At 42.8% G+C, this 15,549-nt stretch overlaps 1 protein-coding gene across 1 annotated transcript in view; it reads left to right on the forward strand.

Annotated features, from left to right (window-relative positions):
- The window catches only part of LOC115152278 (metallophosphoesterase MPPED2-like), a 46,318-nt gene that overhangs the window by 907 nt on the left and 29,862 nt on the right, over window positions 1–15,549 (forward strand). Inside the window, exon 2 of the mRNA XM_029697005.1 lies at window positions 258–513. Within this exon, the coding sequence (XP_029552865.1) occupies window positions 332–513 (182 nt within the window). The 5' untranslated portion in view covers window positions 258–331. The remainder of the gene's footprint in view (window positions 1–257; window positions 514–15,549) is intronic.

The raw sequence follows: 15,549 nt of genomic DNA on the forward strand, positions 1-15,549 counted from the left end.
TCAGCAGAAAATGAACAAGACATATGTATGGCTTCTTTTCTGATGTTAGTGGTTGAATTATTATTGTAACTCTATGTATTCTGAATGTTTTTTTGTGTGTTTTTGTACAATACTCAGTTAATGCTGTCATTTAGTTTATTTGAATTAAGGCTCAGTTAATGCTGTCATTTATTGCAGCATATTTTTTTAAATGATGATACGGCACAATTTATTATATATTAACATTGGCTCCTCTCTTTCTGTTTACGGTGGTACAGATTTGTCCAGGGGGCCGGTGGGTCTGAGTTGGTGAGCTGAGCGGGGCCATTCTGAATGATGCCTGCTTCCTAGAATGGTCCTGGATCCTGGTAAACTAACTGCCCATGTCCCTAGCAGTGGAGCCATGGCTCACAGAAACCCCCCCTCTCAGGGCAAGGTGACCATCACTGTGGACGAGTACAGCTCCAACCCCACACAGGCCTTTACCCACTACAACATCAACCAGAGCCGCTTCCAACCACCCCATGTCCACATGTGAGTATCTATCTATCCACAGACTGCATTATATCTATCTCCCTTTCATCTGAAGGGCCTTTTACAGCGCACAGAGTATTGATTGATGGGTTCAAACACACAAAAAAAGTGTGTATATATAGACATCTGTCCTCACTACCTTTACCACCAACCTCCAGCTGGTGGTGCCTTCTGTATTCTCTCACCACATATTAGCTTGTGATTCATACAGAAGAATAGATGGGGGATGATTTTTATTTCATTTGATTGGTTTGTGAGTTATCCGCCCTGCCAAATAATCTACAGTGTGTGAGGCGGAGGCCACCTTTCATGTTATCAACTTAACGGAGGTCAGAGGTGAGGTGGGTTTATAAGCTATTTAACAATGTTCCTTTGACCTCTGGGTCACAGTTCAATTGTAAGTAACTTACCTATTGACTTCTGAATCATTAGGATGTAATGAGTGTTGCCGTGGATGAGGTGGGTTGGCCCAGGGTGGTCAGAGGGGGAGGCAGGTGCTTCTGGCTGTCTCGCTGGGACTCACTGACTGACAGTGACACCCACACAAAACACTTTACCAGCAGAGAGGAAACAAAGGCCTACGGCAGATGTCCTCTTTTATCGAAGTCTGGACTTCCGTTAAGCAGTGTTTTTCACTTAGTCCACTAATAACTTAATTTTTTTAATAGGAACCATTAAATCACAACGGCTCTCTCTGTCTGTTTGTCTTAGACCCTGAACAGATGTCTCAGTAGAACAACAAGGTGGACTTTGTTGGATCAGTTGGATTGTTTATTGAAGCTATCTGCCACTGCTATAGTAATTCAATCGGATGGAGCGTTTTAGAACAGGACTGTGAGAAGCTAAAAGCCGAAATCACACGGAGAGACGTCCGTCAATGGCGTGAAATTTGCATGCAAGAGTTGCGAGTGTCAATTCACACGCTACGTAGCATATGCCAAATTAATTGTCATGAAAATCCATAATACATACTTGTATTTGTTTATATTTACTATGTAGCCCCTGGGAATTATTGTTGTGAGTTCCATTTGACTCATCTTAAATGTCCTACGGGAGCCACCATACCTGCCTGGACTAAACGTTTTGTTATGCTAGCATGAGGAGAGTTGTAGATTTATTTATTTACATTTAATTTCACCTTTATTTAACCAGGTAGGCAAGTTGAGAACAAGTTCTCATTTACAATTGCGACCTGGCCAAGATAAAGCAAAGCAGTTCGACACATACAACAACACAGAGTTACACATGGAATAAACAAACATACAGTCAATAATACAGTAGAGAAATAAGTCTATATACAATGTGAGCAAATGAGGTGAGATAAGGGAGGTAAAGGCAAAAAAGGCCATGGTGGCAAAGTAAATACAATATAGCAAGTTAAACACTGGAATTGTAGATTTGCAGTGGAAGAAAGTGCAAAATAGAAATAATGGGGTGCAAAGAAGCAAAATAAATAAATAAATACAGAAGGGGAAGAGGTAGTTCTATGGGCTAAATTATAGATGGGCTATGTACAGGTGCAGTGATCTGTGAGCTGCTCTGACAGCTGGTGCTTAAAGCTAGTGAGGGAGATAAGTGTTTCCAGTTTCAGAGATTTTTGTAGTTCGTTCCAGTCATTGGCAGCAGAGAACTGGAAGGAGAGATGGCCAAAGGAGGAATTGGCTTTGGGGGTGACCAGTGAGATATACCTGCTGGAGCGCGTACTACAGGTGGGTGCTGCTATGGTGACCAGTGAGCGGAGATAAGGGGGGACTTTACCTAGCAGGGTCTTGTAGATGACCTGGAGCCAGTGGGTTTGGCGACGAGTATGAAGCGAGGGCCAGCCAATGAGTGCGTACAGGTCGCAGTGGTGGGTAGTATATGGGGCTTTGGTGACAAAACGGATGGCACTGTGATATACTGCATCCAGTTTATTGAGTAGGGTATTGGAGGCTATTTTGTAAATGACATCGCCGAAGTCGAGGATCGGTAGTATGGTCAGTTTTACAAGGGTATGTTTGGTAGCATGAGTGAAGGATGCTTTGTTGCGAAATAGGAAGCCAATTCTAGATTTAATTTTGGATTGGAGATGCTTAATGTGAGTCTGGAAGGAGAGTTTACAGTCTAACCAGACACCTAGGTATTTGTAGTTGTCCACATATTCTAAGTCAGAACCGTCCAGAGTAGTGATGCTGGAAGGGCGAGCAGGTGCAGGCAGCAATCGGTTAAAGAACATGCATTTAGTTTTACTTGTATTTAAGAGCAGTTGGAGGCCACGGAAGGAGAGTTATATGGCAATGAAGCTCGTCTGGAGGGTTGTTAACAGTGTCCAAAGAAGGGCCAGAAGTACACAGAATGGTGTCGTCTGCGTAGAGGTGGATCAGAGACTCACCAGCAGCAAGAGCGACATCATTGGTGTATACAGAGAAAAGACTTGGCCCAAGAATTGAACCCTGTGGCACCCCCATAGAGACTACCAGAGGCCCGAACAACAGGTCCTCCGATTTGACACATTGAACGCTGTCAGAGAAGTAGTTTATCAGAGAAGTAGTTGGTGAACCAGGCGAGGCAATCATTTGAGAAACCAAGGCTATTGAGTCTGCCGATGAGGATGTGGTGATTGACAGAGTCGAAAGCCTTGGCCAGGTCAATGAATACGGCAGCACAGTATTGTTTCTTATCGATGGCGGTTACGATATCGTTTAGGACCTTGAGCGTGGCTGAGGTGCACCCATGACCAGCTCTGAAACCAGATTGCATAGCGGAGAAGGTGCGGTGGGATTCGAAATGGTCGGTAATCAGTTTGTTGACTTGGCTTTCGAAGACCTTAGAAAGGCAGGGTAGGATAGATATAGGTCTGTAGCAGTTTGGGTCAAGAGTGTACCCTCCTTTGAAGAGGGGGATGACAGCAGCTGCTTTCCAATCTTTTAGAATCTCAGACGACACGAAAGAGAGGTTGAACAGGCTAGTAATAGGGGTTGCAACAATTTCGGCTGATAATTTTAGAAAGAAAGTGTCCAGATTGTCTAGCCCGGCTGATTTGTAGGGATCCAGATTTTGCAGCTCTTTCAGAACATCAGCTGACAGGATTTGGGAGAAGGAGAAATCGGGGAGGCTTGGGTGAGTAGCTGTGGGGGGTGCAGTGCTGTTGACCTGGGTAGAGGTAGCCAGGTGGAAAGCATGGCCAGCCGTTGAAAAATGCTTATTGAAATTCTCAATTATAGTGGATGTATCGGAGGTGACAGAGTTTCCTATCCTCAGTGCAGTGGGCAGCTGGGAGGAGGTGTTCTTATTCTCCATGGACTTTACAATGTCCCAGAACTTTTTTGAGTTTGTGTTGCAGGAAGCAAATTTCTGCTTGAAAAAGCTAGCCTTGGCTTTTCTAACTGCCTGGGTACATTGGTTTCTAACTTCCCTGAAAAGTTGCATATCACAGGGGCTGTTCGATGCTAATGCAGAACGCCACAGGATGTTTTTGTGTTGGTTAAGGCCAGTCAGGTCTGGAGAGAACCAAGGGCTATATCTGTTCCTGGTTCTAAATTTCTTGAATGGGGCATGCTTATTTAAGATGGTGAGGAAGGCATTTAAAAAAAATAACCAGGCATCCTCTACTGACGGGATGAGGTCAATATCCTTCCAGGATACCCGGGCCAGGTCGATTAGAAAGGCTTGCTTGCTGAAATATTTCAGGGAGCGTTTGACAGTGATGAGTGGAGGTCGTTTGGCCGATGACCCATTACGGATGCAGGCAATGAGGCAGTGATCGCTGAGATCTTGGTTGAAAACAGCAGAGGTGTATTTAGGATGATATCAATGAGGGTTCCCGTGTTTACGGCTTTGGGGTGGTACCTGGTAGGTTCATTGATCATTTGTGGTGGGATTGAGGGCATCAAGCTTAGATTGTAGGATGGCCGGGGTGTTAAGCATGTCCCAGTTTAGGTCACCTAACAGCACAAGCTCTGAAGATAGATGGGGGGCAATCAGTTCACATATGGTGTCCAGAGCACAGCTGGGGGCAGAGGGTGGTCTATAGCAGGCGGCAACAGTGAGAGACTTGTTTTTAGAGAGATGGATTTTTAAAAGTAGAAGTTCAAATTGTTTGGGTACAGACCTGGATAGTAGGACAGAACTCTGCAGGCTATCTCTGCAGTAGATTGCAACACCGCCCCCTTTGGTCGTTCTATCTTGTCTGAAAATGTTGTAGTTAGGGATGACGATTTCAGAGTTTTTGGTGGACTTCCTAAGCCAGGATTCAGACACGGCTAGGACATCCGGGTTGGCAGAGTGTGCTAAAGCAGTGAATAAAACAAACTTAGGGAGGAGGCTTCTAATGTTAACATGCATGAAACCAAGGCTATTATGGTTATAGAAGTCATCAAATGAGAGCGCTTGGGGAATAGGAGTGGAGCTAGGCACTGCAGGGCCTGGATTCACCTCTACATCACCAGAGGAACAGTGGAGGAGTAGGATAAGGGTACGGCTAAAAGCTATGAGAATTGGTCGTTTATGACGTCCGGAATAGAGAGTAAAAGGAGCATATTTCTGGGGGCGATAAAATAGCTTCAAGGTATAATGTACAGACAAAGGTATGGTAGGATGTGAATACAGTGGAGGTAAACCTAGGCATTGAGTGATGATGAGAGAGATATTGTCTCTAGAAACATCATTGAAACCAGAAGATGTCATAGCATGTGTGGGTGGTGGAACTGAAAGGTTGGATAAGGTATAATGAGCAGGGCTAGAGGCTCTACAGTGAAATAAGCCAATAACCACTAACCAGAAGAGCAATGGACAAGGCATATTGACATTAAGGAGAGGCATGCTTAGCTGAGTGATCATAAATGTCCAAGTGAGATTCAGACAGCTAGCCTGGCCATAGGTAGCAAGTTGGCAGAAGATGGAGGGAGGTCTGTTTTTAGCCACCTCGTGCGTTTCCGTCTGTAGATTAGTGGGGTTCCGTGTGGTAGGGGGGACCAGTCCAATTGGCAAAATAGTTATAGTGGCCCAAGAAAATTGTCCGATAGACCTATTAAGATAGCAGCCGATAAGACAGCTAACGATTAGCGAGCCGCAGATGGGTGTTCAGGTTACGTCGCGACGGAGGGGCCAGTTGGATAACTCCCTCGGGCAGATAACATCGGTAGTCCAGTCGTGAAGGACCGATGGGACTCCACATCGGCAGTAAAACGGGTCCGGATAGGTGATTGTAGCCCAGGAGTGGCTGATGGAACTCTTCAGCTGGCTAGCTCTGGAATAATTGATGTTAGCTCCGGGACCGACGTTAGCCAATAGTCACTCGGATAGCAGCTAGCTAGCTGCAAGATCCAGGTGTAAATGTCCAGAGCCTGCGGTAGAAATCCGGAGATATGGAGAGAAAAATAGGTCCGGTATGCTCTGGTCTGAGTCGCGCTGTACAAAACTAGCGATAGCTTTTTGAGCTAAGGGATAGCTGATGACCGCTAACCGTGGCTAGCTGAACTCCAACGTTAGCCAGTGAACTGGCCAGCCTCTGGCTAACCTCTGGCTAGCTTTTGTTGTGGATTTCAGATTTGAGGTAAATAATACTTTCTTTCTTTTTTTAATTGGTGAGGCGGGTTGCAGGAGTGTTTTTTGAGGTTGAGTTTTTAGAAAACAATATATAAAAAGATATGCGAAGAAAGTATGTAAATGTATATTTGGTTTTGGTTTCATGCACGTTAACATTAGAAGCCTCCTCCTATATATATACACACACACACACACGGGACACGACAAGAGGAGGACAACGGACGTCTGACTGCTATGCCATCTTGGAATGGAAAAAGCCGAGCAGTTTCTAACAATGTTGGCTAGTCTCGTTCTTTTTGTATAACATGGCTTCTCTCTTGAAATCGGAGTTCCTCGAGTTTTCCAGTTGTAGCCTACCAAGGCTAATATGCTTGCTCGAAATCAACACAAGTAGGCTATTGTTTTCAAATAGGTAGCAGGTAAATCCTAGCCTACAGCCCAATAAAACATTTTTACTCCAACTTTAGCCTACTTATAAAGTAGGGAAGATCATAAAAATTCTCTAATTCCTGACCTTCTCTACAAATGACCCACTCAATCTCCGGACCAGTTTGATTAATTTGAACCAATTGCACTCGCTTTAACCATGTACATTGTTTGAACTTTATCAATCAAATTGGCAGTAAGCTACAACGGTGATAGCCAACTGTCAAGAAATGACATTGACAACGTAATATATAATTCACAGTGCAGTTGATGAATGCGTAGAATCTCGTTGCATTCATGCATAAGCACTAGCCTAAACATACTACTGGCACTGTCAGTTAAACTTATCAACAATAAATACACTTTTTACCTACACATTTCACAATTCCAGACGTAACAATGCACAAACAGACCATATTCTGACAATTTATCAGCTCATTTTACCATCATTGCTCCACGTAGACGCAAGGAAAAGTAGACTTGCTTTCTAATTTGACTCGCAATGAGGAGGGCTGTTGTGGTGACCTTATTACCGCCACACCGGCAGTCATGACCGCTGTAAAATTCTACCTGACCTTGAGTCACGGTAATCTCCTTTTATGCACTCTGGACAGTCATTCGAAGTACCCAACTTACTAACGGTTACTAATGGTCTGGTACTCAGGTCTCTGTTGTCCCTCTAACCACTGTTAATGCAATTGAAAATCACATCACACTTATCAGAAGAGTATCATGCTTTTAAAGCTCACTTAACTGTGATTGATCAATTTGAAGAAAGAAGTTCAACAACAGGTTAAAACTGATTGGAAAACATGGTCATTGTGGATGTTGTTTCAAAGCCTAACCCAACGAAATGGAGAGCGCTCTCTAAGGTAAGGATTCATTAAAATAAAAAAACATGCACATTAGAGCTTATGCAAAAGCCTTGGCCTATATACGAGCCCAAGCCCCCACCCCAAAAACCTGAATTAAAATAATGATTGTGGCGTTATACAATACATAGCCCACCGCATATTACACATGGCCGAAAAACATTTAAAATATGTATATAGTGATTTAAGATGTCTTTGGTACATAATTGGTCTAGACTAAATTAAACGCATTCAGATTTAGCCTACAATTAGTGTATTTGTATCTTGAATAGCCTAGTAATAGGGTCTTTTTTTTATATTTTCATAATTAATAGGCCGACAAGTTACATTTTTGCTACAGAATATCTCACCACTGTGAGTTTCCATCTCCTCCCCTCTCTCCTTCATTCCTTTCCCCAACAAGCAGAAAGAGGGGCTGTCAACAGTTTAATGAAATATGTTGTGAAAACATATTACTACCGATGTTCCCAAACAGATTTCACTTGGTTTCCCAAATGAAGCACTGGGTAGCTGCAGGAACAGGGTTGGAGAGCCTATGGCATACAGAGTTTGGGCTGAATAGCAGCTGAGAAGCCTACCCAACATGAGTGAAACATGTACTGGCAGGAAATTACCCTCCATTTGCTATTCCAGTATTTCTGTGGAATAGAGTTGCATGTAGGTATGGCTCTATGTAGTATTGTGCGCCTCCCATAGTCTGTTCTGGACTTGGAGATTGTGAAGAGACCTCTGGTGGCATGTCTTGTGGGGTATGAGTTTAAACAGACAGCTCGGTACATTCAGCAGGTCAACACTTCTTACAAAAAAAGTAGTGATAAAGTCTCTCTTCCATCTCTCTTCCACTTTGAGCCATGAGAGATTGACATGCATATAATTCATGTTAGCTCTCCATGTACATTTTAAGGGCCAGCCGTACTGCCCTGTTTCTGAGCCAATTGTAATTTTCCTAAGTCCCTCTTTGTGGCACCTGACCACATGACTGAACAGTAGTCTAGGTGCGACAAAACCAGGGCCTGTAGGACCTGCCCCATTGATAGTGTTGTTAAGAAGGCTGAGCAGCGCTTTATTATGGACAGACTTCTCCCCATCTTAGCTACTCTTGTATCAATATGTTTTGACCTTGACAGTTTACAATCCAGGTTTACTCCATGCAGTTTAGTCACCTTAACTTGCTCAATTTCCACATTATTCATTACGAGATTTAGTTGAGGTTTAGGATTTAGTGAATGATTTGTCCCAAATACAATGCTTTTAGTTTTGGAAATATTTAGGACTAACTTATTCCTTGCCTCCCATTCTTTGTCAAGTGTTGCAGTCATTTCAGTTGCTGTAGTAGCTGAAGTGTACAGTGTTGAGTCATCTGCATACATAGACACTCTGGCTTTACTTAAAGCCAGTGGCATGTTGTTAGTAAAGAATCAAAAAAGTAAGGGGCCTAAACAGCTGACCTGGGGAATTCCTGATTCTTCCTGGATTATGTTGGAGAGGCTTCCATTGAAGAACATCCTCTGTGTTCTGTTAGACAAGTAACTCTTTATCCACAATATAGCAAGGGGTGTAAAGCCATAACACATACGTTTTTCCAGCAGCAGACTATGATCGATAATGTCAAAAGCCACACTGAAGTCTAACAAAACAGCCCACACAATCTTTTTATCATCAAATTCTCTAAGCCCATCATCAGTCATTTGTGTAAGTGGTAAAATAGCATTGTATCTGGTCAAACACCATTTTTTTCAGAAGTTTACTAAGGGTTGGTAAATGGCTGATTGGTTGGCTATTTGGGGAATGACTTTTGCTTCTCTCCAGGCCTGAGGGCACACACTTTCTAGTAGGCTTAAATTGAAGATATGGAAAATAGGAGTGGCATTATCGTCCGCTATTATCCGCAGTAATTTTCCATCCAGGTTGTCAGACCCAAGTGGTTGTCATTGTTGATAGACAACAATAATTTGTTCACCTCTTCCACACTCACTTTACAGAATTCAAATGTATAATGCTTGTCTTTCATAATTTGGTCAGATATACTTGGATGTGTAGTGTCAGCATTTGTTGCTGGCATGCCATGCCTAAGTTTGCTAATCTTGCCAATGAAAAGGTAATTAAAGTAGTTTGCAATATCAGTGAGTTTTGTGATGAATGAGCCATCTGATTCAATGAATGATGGAGCCGAGTTGACCTTTTTTCCCATAATGTTATTTAAGGTGGTCCAAAGCTTTTTACTATCATTCTTTATATAATTTGTCTTTGATTTATAGTAAAGTTTATTTTTCATTTTATGCCCCTCTTCCCACAGGTGTTATTACTACCTCTGAGGGTTTAGAGCTTGAGGTAGTCACCTCATACAAGTACTTTGGAGTATGGCTAGACAGTACACTGTCCTTCTCTCAGCACATATCAAAGCTGCAGGCTAAGGTTAAATCTAGACTTGGTTTCCTTTATCGTAATTGCTCCTCTTTCACCCCAGCTGCCAAACTAACACTGATTGAGATGACCATCCTACCCATGCTAGATTACGGAGACATAATTTATAGATCGGCAGGTAAGTGTGCTCTCAAGCGGCTAGATGTTCTTTACCATTCGGCCATCAGATTTGCCACCAATGCTCCTTATGGGACACACCCCTGCACTCTATACTCCTCTGTAAACTGGTCATCTCTGATGCTCATTTATACCCTCTCTGATGCTCATTTAAACCCTCACTCCCCCCTATCTGAGATACCTACTCCAGCCCTCATCCTCCACATACAACACCCGTTCTGCCAGTCACATTCTGTTAAAGGTCCCCAAAGCGCACACACTGGGTCGGTCCTCTTTTGCAACAAACACTCAAACTGGACAGTTTTATCTCCATCTCTTCATTCAAAGACTCAATCGTGGACACTCTTACTGACAGTTGTGGCTGCTTTGTGTGATGTATTGTTGTCTCTACCTTCTTGGCCTTTGTGCTGTTGACTGTGCCCAATAATGTTTGTACCATGTGTTGTGCTGCTACCATGTTGTGTTGCTACCATGTTGTTGTGTTGCTACCATGCTGTGTTGTCATGTGTTGCTGCCCTGCTATGTAGTGTTGTCTCTCTTGTTGTGATGTGTGTTTTGTCTATATTTAGTCTTTTTTTTTTTAATCCCAGGCCCTGTCCCCGCCGGAGGCCTTTTGCCTTTTGGTAGGCCGTCATTGTAAATAAGGATTTGTTCTTAACTGGCTTGCCTAGTTAAATTAAATAATTTAATTTGCAGTAAATTTGACAATCGGTTGTGCAGCCAGACGTATTTGCCATACCCTTTGCCTCATCCCTCTCAACCCTACAACTTTAAAATTCCTCATCAATCCAAGAGGATTTAACTGTTTTTAATTGGTGCACGATTATTAGTAACTGTAATAAGCAATTTCATAAATGTGTCAAGTGCAGCATCTGGTTGCTCCTCATTACACACCACAGACCAGCAAATGTTCTTTACATCATCAACGTTAGAATCACTACAAAATGTATTGTATGACCTCTTATACACTGTTAGGCCCAGCCTTTGGCACCTTGGTTTTCCTAGATATGGCTACTATATTGTCATCACTACATCCTATAGATTTGGATGCTGCTTTAAAGTACCTAGATACTGACTGTTAGCCCTTGGTGGTCTTTAGCAGCTTCCCACAAGAATGGGCTTTAGTTGAGGCAGATGAACCTGTGCGCAGGGATGACATGCCTTTTGTCTCACCCCTGTTCTTGCCCATTTGGTAATGGGCCATTCTAAATCGAAACTCATTTGACATATTAGTGAAGATAAGATCAAACTTAAGAATAGTCTGATGGGTGAAAATAGGATCACCTGATGAGGGAGCAGCTGTGTGCAGCCTGAGGCAAGGAACAGAGCGCAAGCTTTTCTTTTTGCGACTTTCTCTAATTTCTTCAGTAGCCTATAGTCGCATCAGGCAACCCATATATCTTTTGCTTTCTAAGGCGTTGTATCATTCACAACTAAAATTGCCAAATAACTCTATCTTGTGTATTGGACCTGTTTCAAATGATCACTTTTACGTTCAACATAGCCACTTCTTCATATTCGAGCGCTTTCGCTCCAGAATGGGAAAAATATCTTATTTTATTCAGCTAAGTTCAATTATATTCTTCTTACTATAAAATAATGGCATGGGATTTAAGCATATCTGGCGCAGCAGTCTAAGGCACTGCTTCTCAGTGCTTGAGGCGTCGTTACAGACACCCTGGTTCGAATCCAGGCTGTATCACAACCGGCCGTGATTGGGAGTCTCATAGGGCGGCGCACAATTGGCCCAGCGTCATCCGGGTTAGGGTTTGGCCGGGTAGGCCGTCATTGGAAATAAGAATTTGTTCTTAACTGACTTGCCTAGTTAAATAAAGGTAAAATTAAATATATTGTGTGCTAAATGAACAAGCCTATGGCATGGCGCATAGCCAGACAACATACAGTAGGCCAACTCATATTCTGTTCTTTTGAAATACATTATGAATATGAAGAAAATGTTTCTTTACACCTACCTAAAATAAATAATGGATTTATTGTGATGGTGTATATTCAATTGATTTATTATAGTTTTTTTAAATGTAGATGTTCCAAAGACACAAGCCACTGATGTGAAGAGGACTGGCCACCCCTCATAGCCTGGTTCCTCTCTAGGTTTCTTCCTAGGTTTTTGGCCTTTCTAGGGAGTTTTTCCTAGGGAGTTTTTCCTAGCCACCGTGCTTCTTTCACATGCATTGCTTGCTGTTTGGGGTTTTAGGCTGGGTTTCTGTACAGCACTTTGAGATTTCAGCTGATATACGAAGGGCTATATAAATAAATTTGATTTGATGTGCATGTGCATGTGTGGAGGCCTGGAGGTGCTAAACGTGTTTATGTTAATTCATGGTAAGTTACCGTGAGACCGGCAGACTTTTGCACGACAATAACCGGCTGAGAAAATGCCATGACAGCCACAACCCCAGCTATGAGTCATGTTGGAAAATGTTTTTCTGGGGCGTGATGTAATATGGAGGGCCAGCCTATTCCCTATAATGTAGACACTAACCAAAAATAACTTCAAATGTAGAACTTCAAATTAAACCAAATAGTTTGCACCCATGACTACTGGTTTCAATCGAATGTTCAGCCAACTTACTAGCAAATACATTATGAATTTATTGTTACAAATTAGCTTGCAAGGTTACTAGCCACCTAGCCTGCTAATGTTAGGCTGGTAGGGAGCCTACTTCATGAGTCAGCCAGTTGCTATCAATACCTAGCTTACAGCTACATTAAAGTAAACCAACGTTGTTGAAAAACACAATCACAATCAAACCAGTTATCAAAGTGTGTTATATGCAGTTATCTTAGCCAGCAAACTAGTCAGCCAGTTAACTTTAGCCTAGCCAGCAAACTCTACAACAGTGAAGAACAGCAAGTACAGGTAGTAACCCACAACTAAAACAGAACCCTCCAGCAGATTTTTTTTTTAAAGTAAAGAGAGCGGAGACTTACATATTGACAGCTGGGGCCCATCATTGTCAGGACTGTAGGCTGAGTTAGCTACCAAACAAAACGAGAGCCAGTGACAGAGGCACTTCCGATGTGAGATGCCTAGCTCTTTTAGCCAGCTAACTAGCCTTGCCAGCTAGCATATCACTGCAGAGGAAACTTCCTCCAGATATGAAATGTCAGACAAAAGCAGCGACTCCGAACATAGCAGGAACTCTGTTTCCCCTGGGCCAGACTTTTTTTGGAGAATCTGATGAAGACGATGTGGTGGCAGAGCAGGCCACTTTCCCGTTTTGATTTGAGCACAAATCAAGGCACAAAGAACGTGCTGGTGCTAAACTTGTAGTGCAGGATGCGGCTCCACTTGTGGGGAAGGTTGATTGGTAATATGGCAAGCTAGTTTGCTACTGAGAATACACCCTATAATGTCACTTCCTTTTGTAACAATGGCTTAACCACATAAAAATAACTTGTAGGTGCTCATGCAACAGGTGTATTCCCATGGAGTCTGATGTCAGAAATACTGGCAGACAATGTCCATGGTGACAGTGGGTTGTATAACGCAACATTCTGCCTTTCCCACAGTCTGCCTGGATGTCAATGTGCTGCTGACAGCCTACAATACCTACCGGCAGGACTACGCCCATGATGCAGACAGTCCATACTCAACACGAGTTAGTTAATCTATAAATAGAACCCTCACTAATCGAATGCAATAATGAAATCAAAATGATGTTATACCGCTCCCCTTGCCAATAGTAGCACATTTCTTTCCCTGTCTTCTTAGAAAGTTCAGACACGTTTCCTGCAGGCAGTTCATCAGCTGGAATTGGGGCTATCTGGGGCGGTACAACCATGTGCCAATTCCAGCGTTTTTGAAGTCAATAGGATAAGAAATAGGTTCCCAAATGAGGAGGGCATGCCCTACACAGGCTTCAAGTTAACATAAAAACAATTCAAACCCATTTTTACCTTTTTATTAACAGTTGTAAAAATATGGGTCTTTAAAACAATCTGTCAGTCCAATTTGTGGTCACAGTCCCCATAATAATGAGCGTTAATATACAATAAAAAAAAATTAGAAATGCAATTTATCATTTTATATATTTTTCTACATTGCTTTATGGATGATTGAGTTCCACTCTGAAATCTTGGCGACAGCAGCAGAGATGTGCAGCACTTGGTGTGAGGAGTGTCAAAGGGGCCCAATGTCAAATGAACGTAGACTTGTTACAGGCTCAAAGTTCCGCTTAAAGCTATCCAATTATCTCCGCTCAGTAATATGAAGTTAACAAGGGCAGCGTGTACTTAGGAACAACTGTGTAACAAAACCCAATTGAAAAATTACAGTTCTACCTTAGCAGACAGGAAGCGGCTCAGTGCTGGATACAGGTGTGTTGGACTGAGGTGCTATTCAGCTTTCTAGAGAAAGAGAGGGGCAGGGAGAAAGACAATTTATATTTCTGTTACTCAAGTATTGACAATCGTTTAGGCTTTGAATTATATTATGATATAGCATATTACCAATATGATAAAACAATCCTGTCTGTTGATGGTGGCGATGCATCCCAGTCAGTTCATTCAGACAGAACATCTCAGTCAGTTTAATATATATACATGGTCCGTTGAAAAAATACTCTGTTCTTTCAGCTAGCAGAAGGGAATTTTGCTGTATGAACGCAAAATAGACATACAGTTAGACAACACAGCCAAAAGAAATGTGACACGTAGGCTTATTCAGACAAAAGTAGTATCACTTAACACAAGACTACTCACTGTGTTGAGAGAGAGGAGGGGGCGGGACTCACATATGTTGCCAAGACCAGATCTCCACCCATTTCCTGGAGAGTTTCGACGGTGCCACTCTGCTCGACATCCCAGGTCTTGAGGACTGCTGGCTCAAGGTGGTTTTGCTGGTGACAGAAGACTGTGCTGCGGTGAATGGTGGCCACTCCCATCATGCCGAGCATTCAGAGGACTTTGGTCGGCATACAACCTGACACCAAAATGGCAGCAGAAAAGAGCAGATTGCCTGCTGGCACCCTCCCGATCATAGGCTGGCTGGACTATTCACTCACATGGTTGCGCGACCTGCAGATCTGCGTGATGTTGAGAGCTGTTACTCTGCCTGTTGATGTGGTGCGGAGAGTCCAGAGACTACAAATCCAATTTTATTGGTCACATACACATATTTAGCAGATGTTATTGCGGGTGTAGAAAAATGCTTGTGTTACTAGCTCCAACAGTGCAGTAGTATCTAACAAATCACAAGAATACACACATCTAAAAGTAAAGAATGGAATTGAGAAATATATAAATATTAGGAAGAGCAATAATCAGAGTGGCGTTGACTAAAATACAGTAGAATAGAATACATTATATACATATGAAATGAGTAAAGCAGTATGTAAACAATATTAAAATGACCAGTGAGTCTATGTACATAGGACAGCATGGTGCAGGGTTGAGTAACGGGGTGGTAGCTGGCTAGTGACGGATATTTAACGGTCTGATAACCTTGAGATAAAAGCTGTTTTTCAGTCTCTCGGTCCCAGCTTTGGTGCACCTGTACTGACCTCGCCTTCTGGATGATAGCGGGGTGAACAGGCCGTGGCTTGGGTGGTTGATGTCCTTAATGATCCTTTTGGCTTTCCTGTGACATCAGGTGCGGTAGGTGTCCTGGAGGGCAGGCAGTGTGCCCCCGGTAATGCGTTGGCAGACC

This window comes from Salmo trutta, chromosome 17 (genome assembly GCF_901001165.1).
Source record: "Salmo trutta chromosome 17, fSalTru1.1, whole genome shotgun sequence".
Lineage (NCBI taxonomy): Eukaryota > Metazoa > Chordata > Actinopteri > Salmoniformes > Salmonidae > Salmo > Salmo trutta.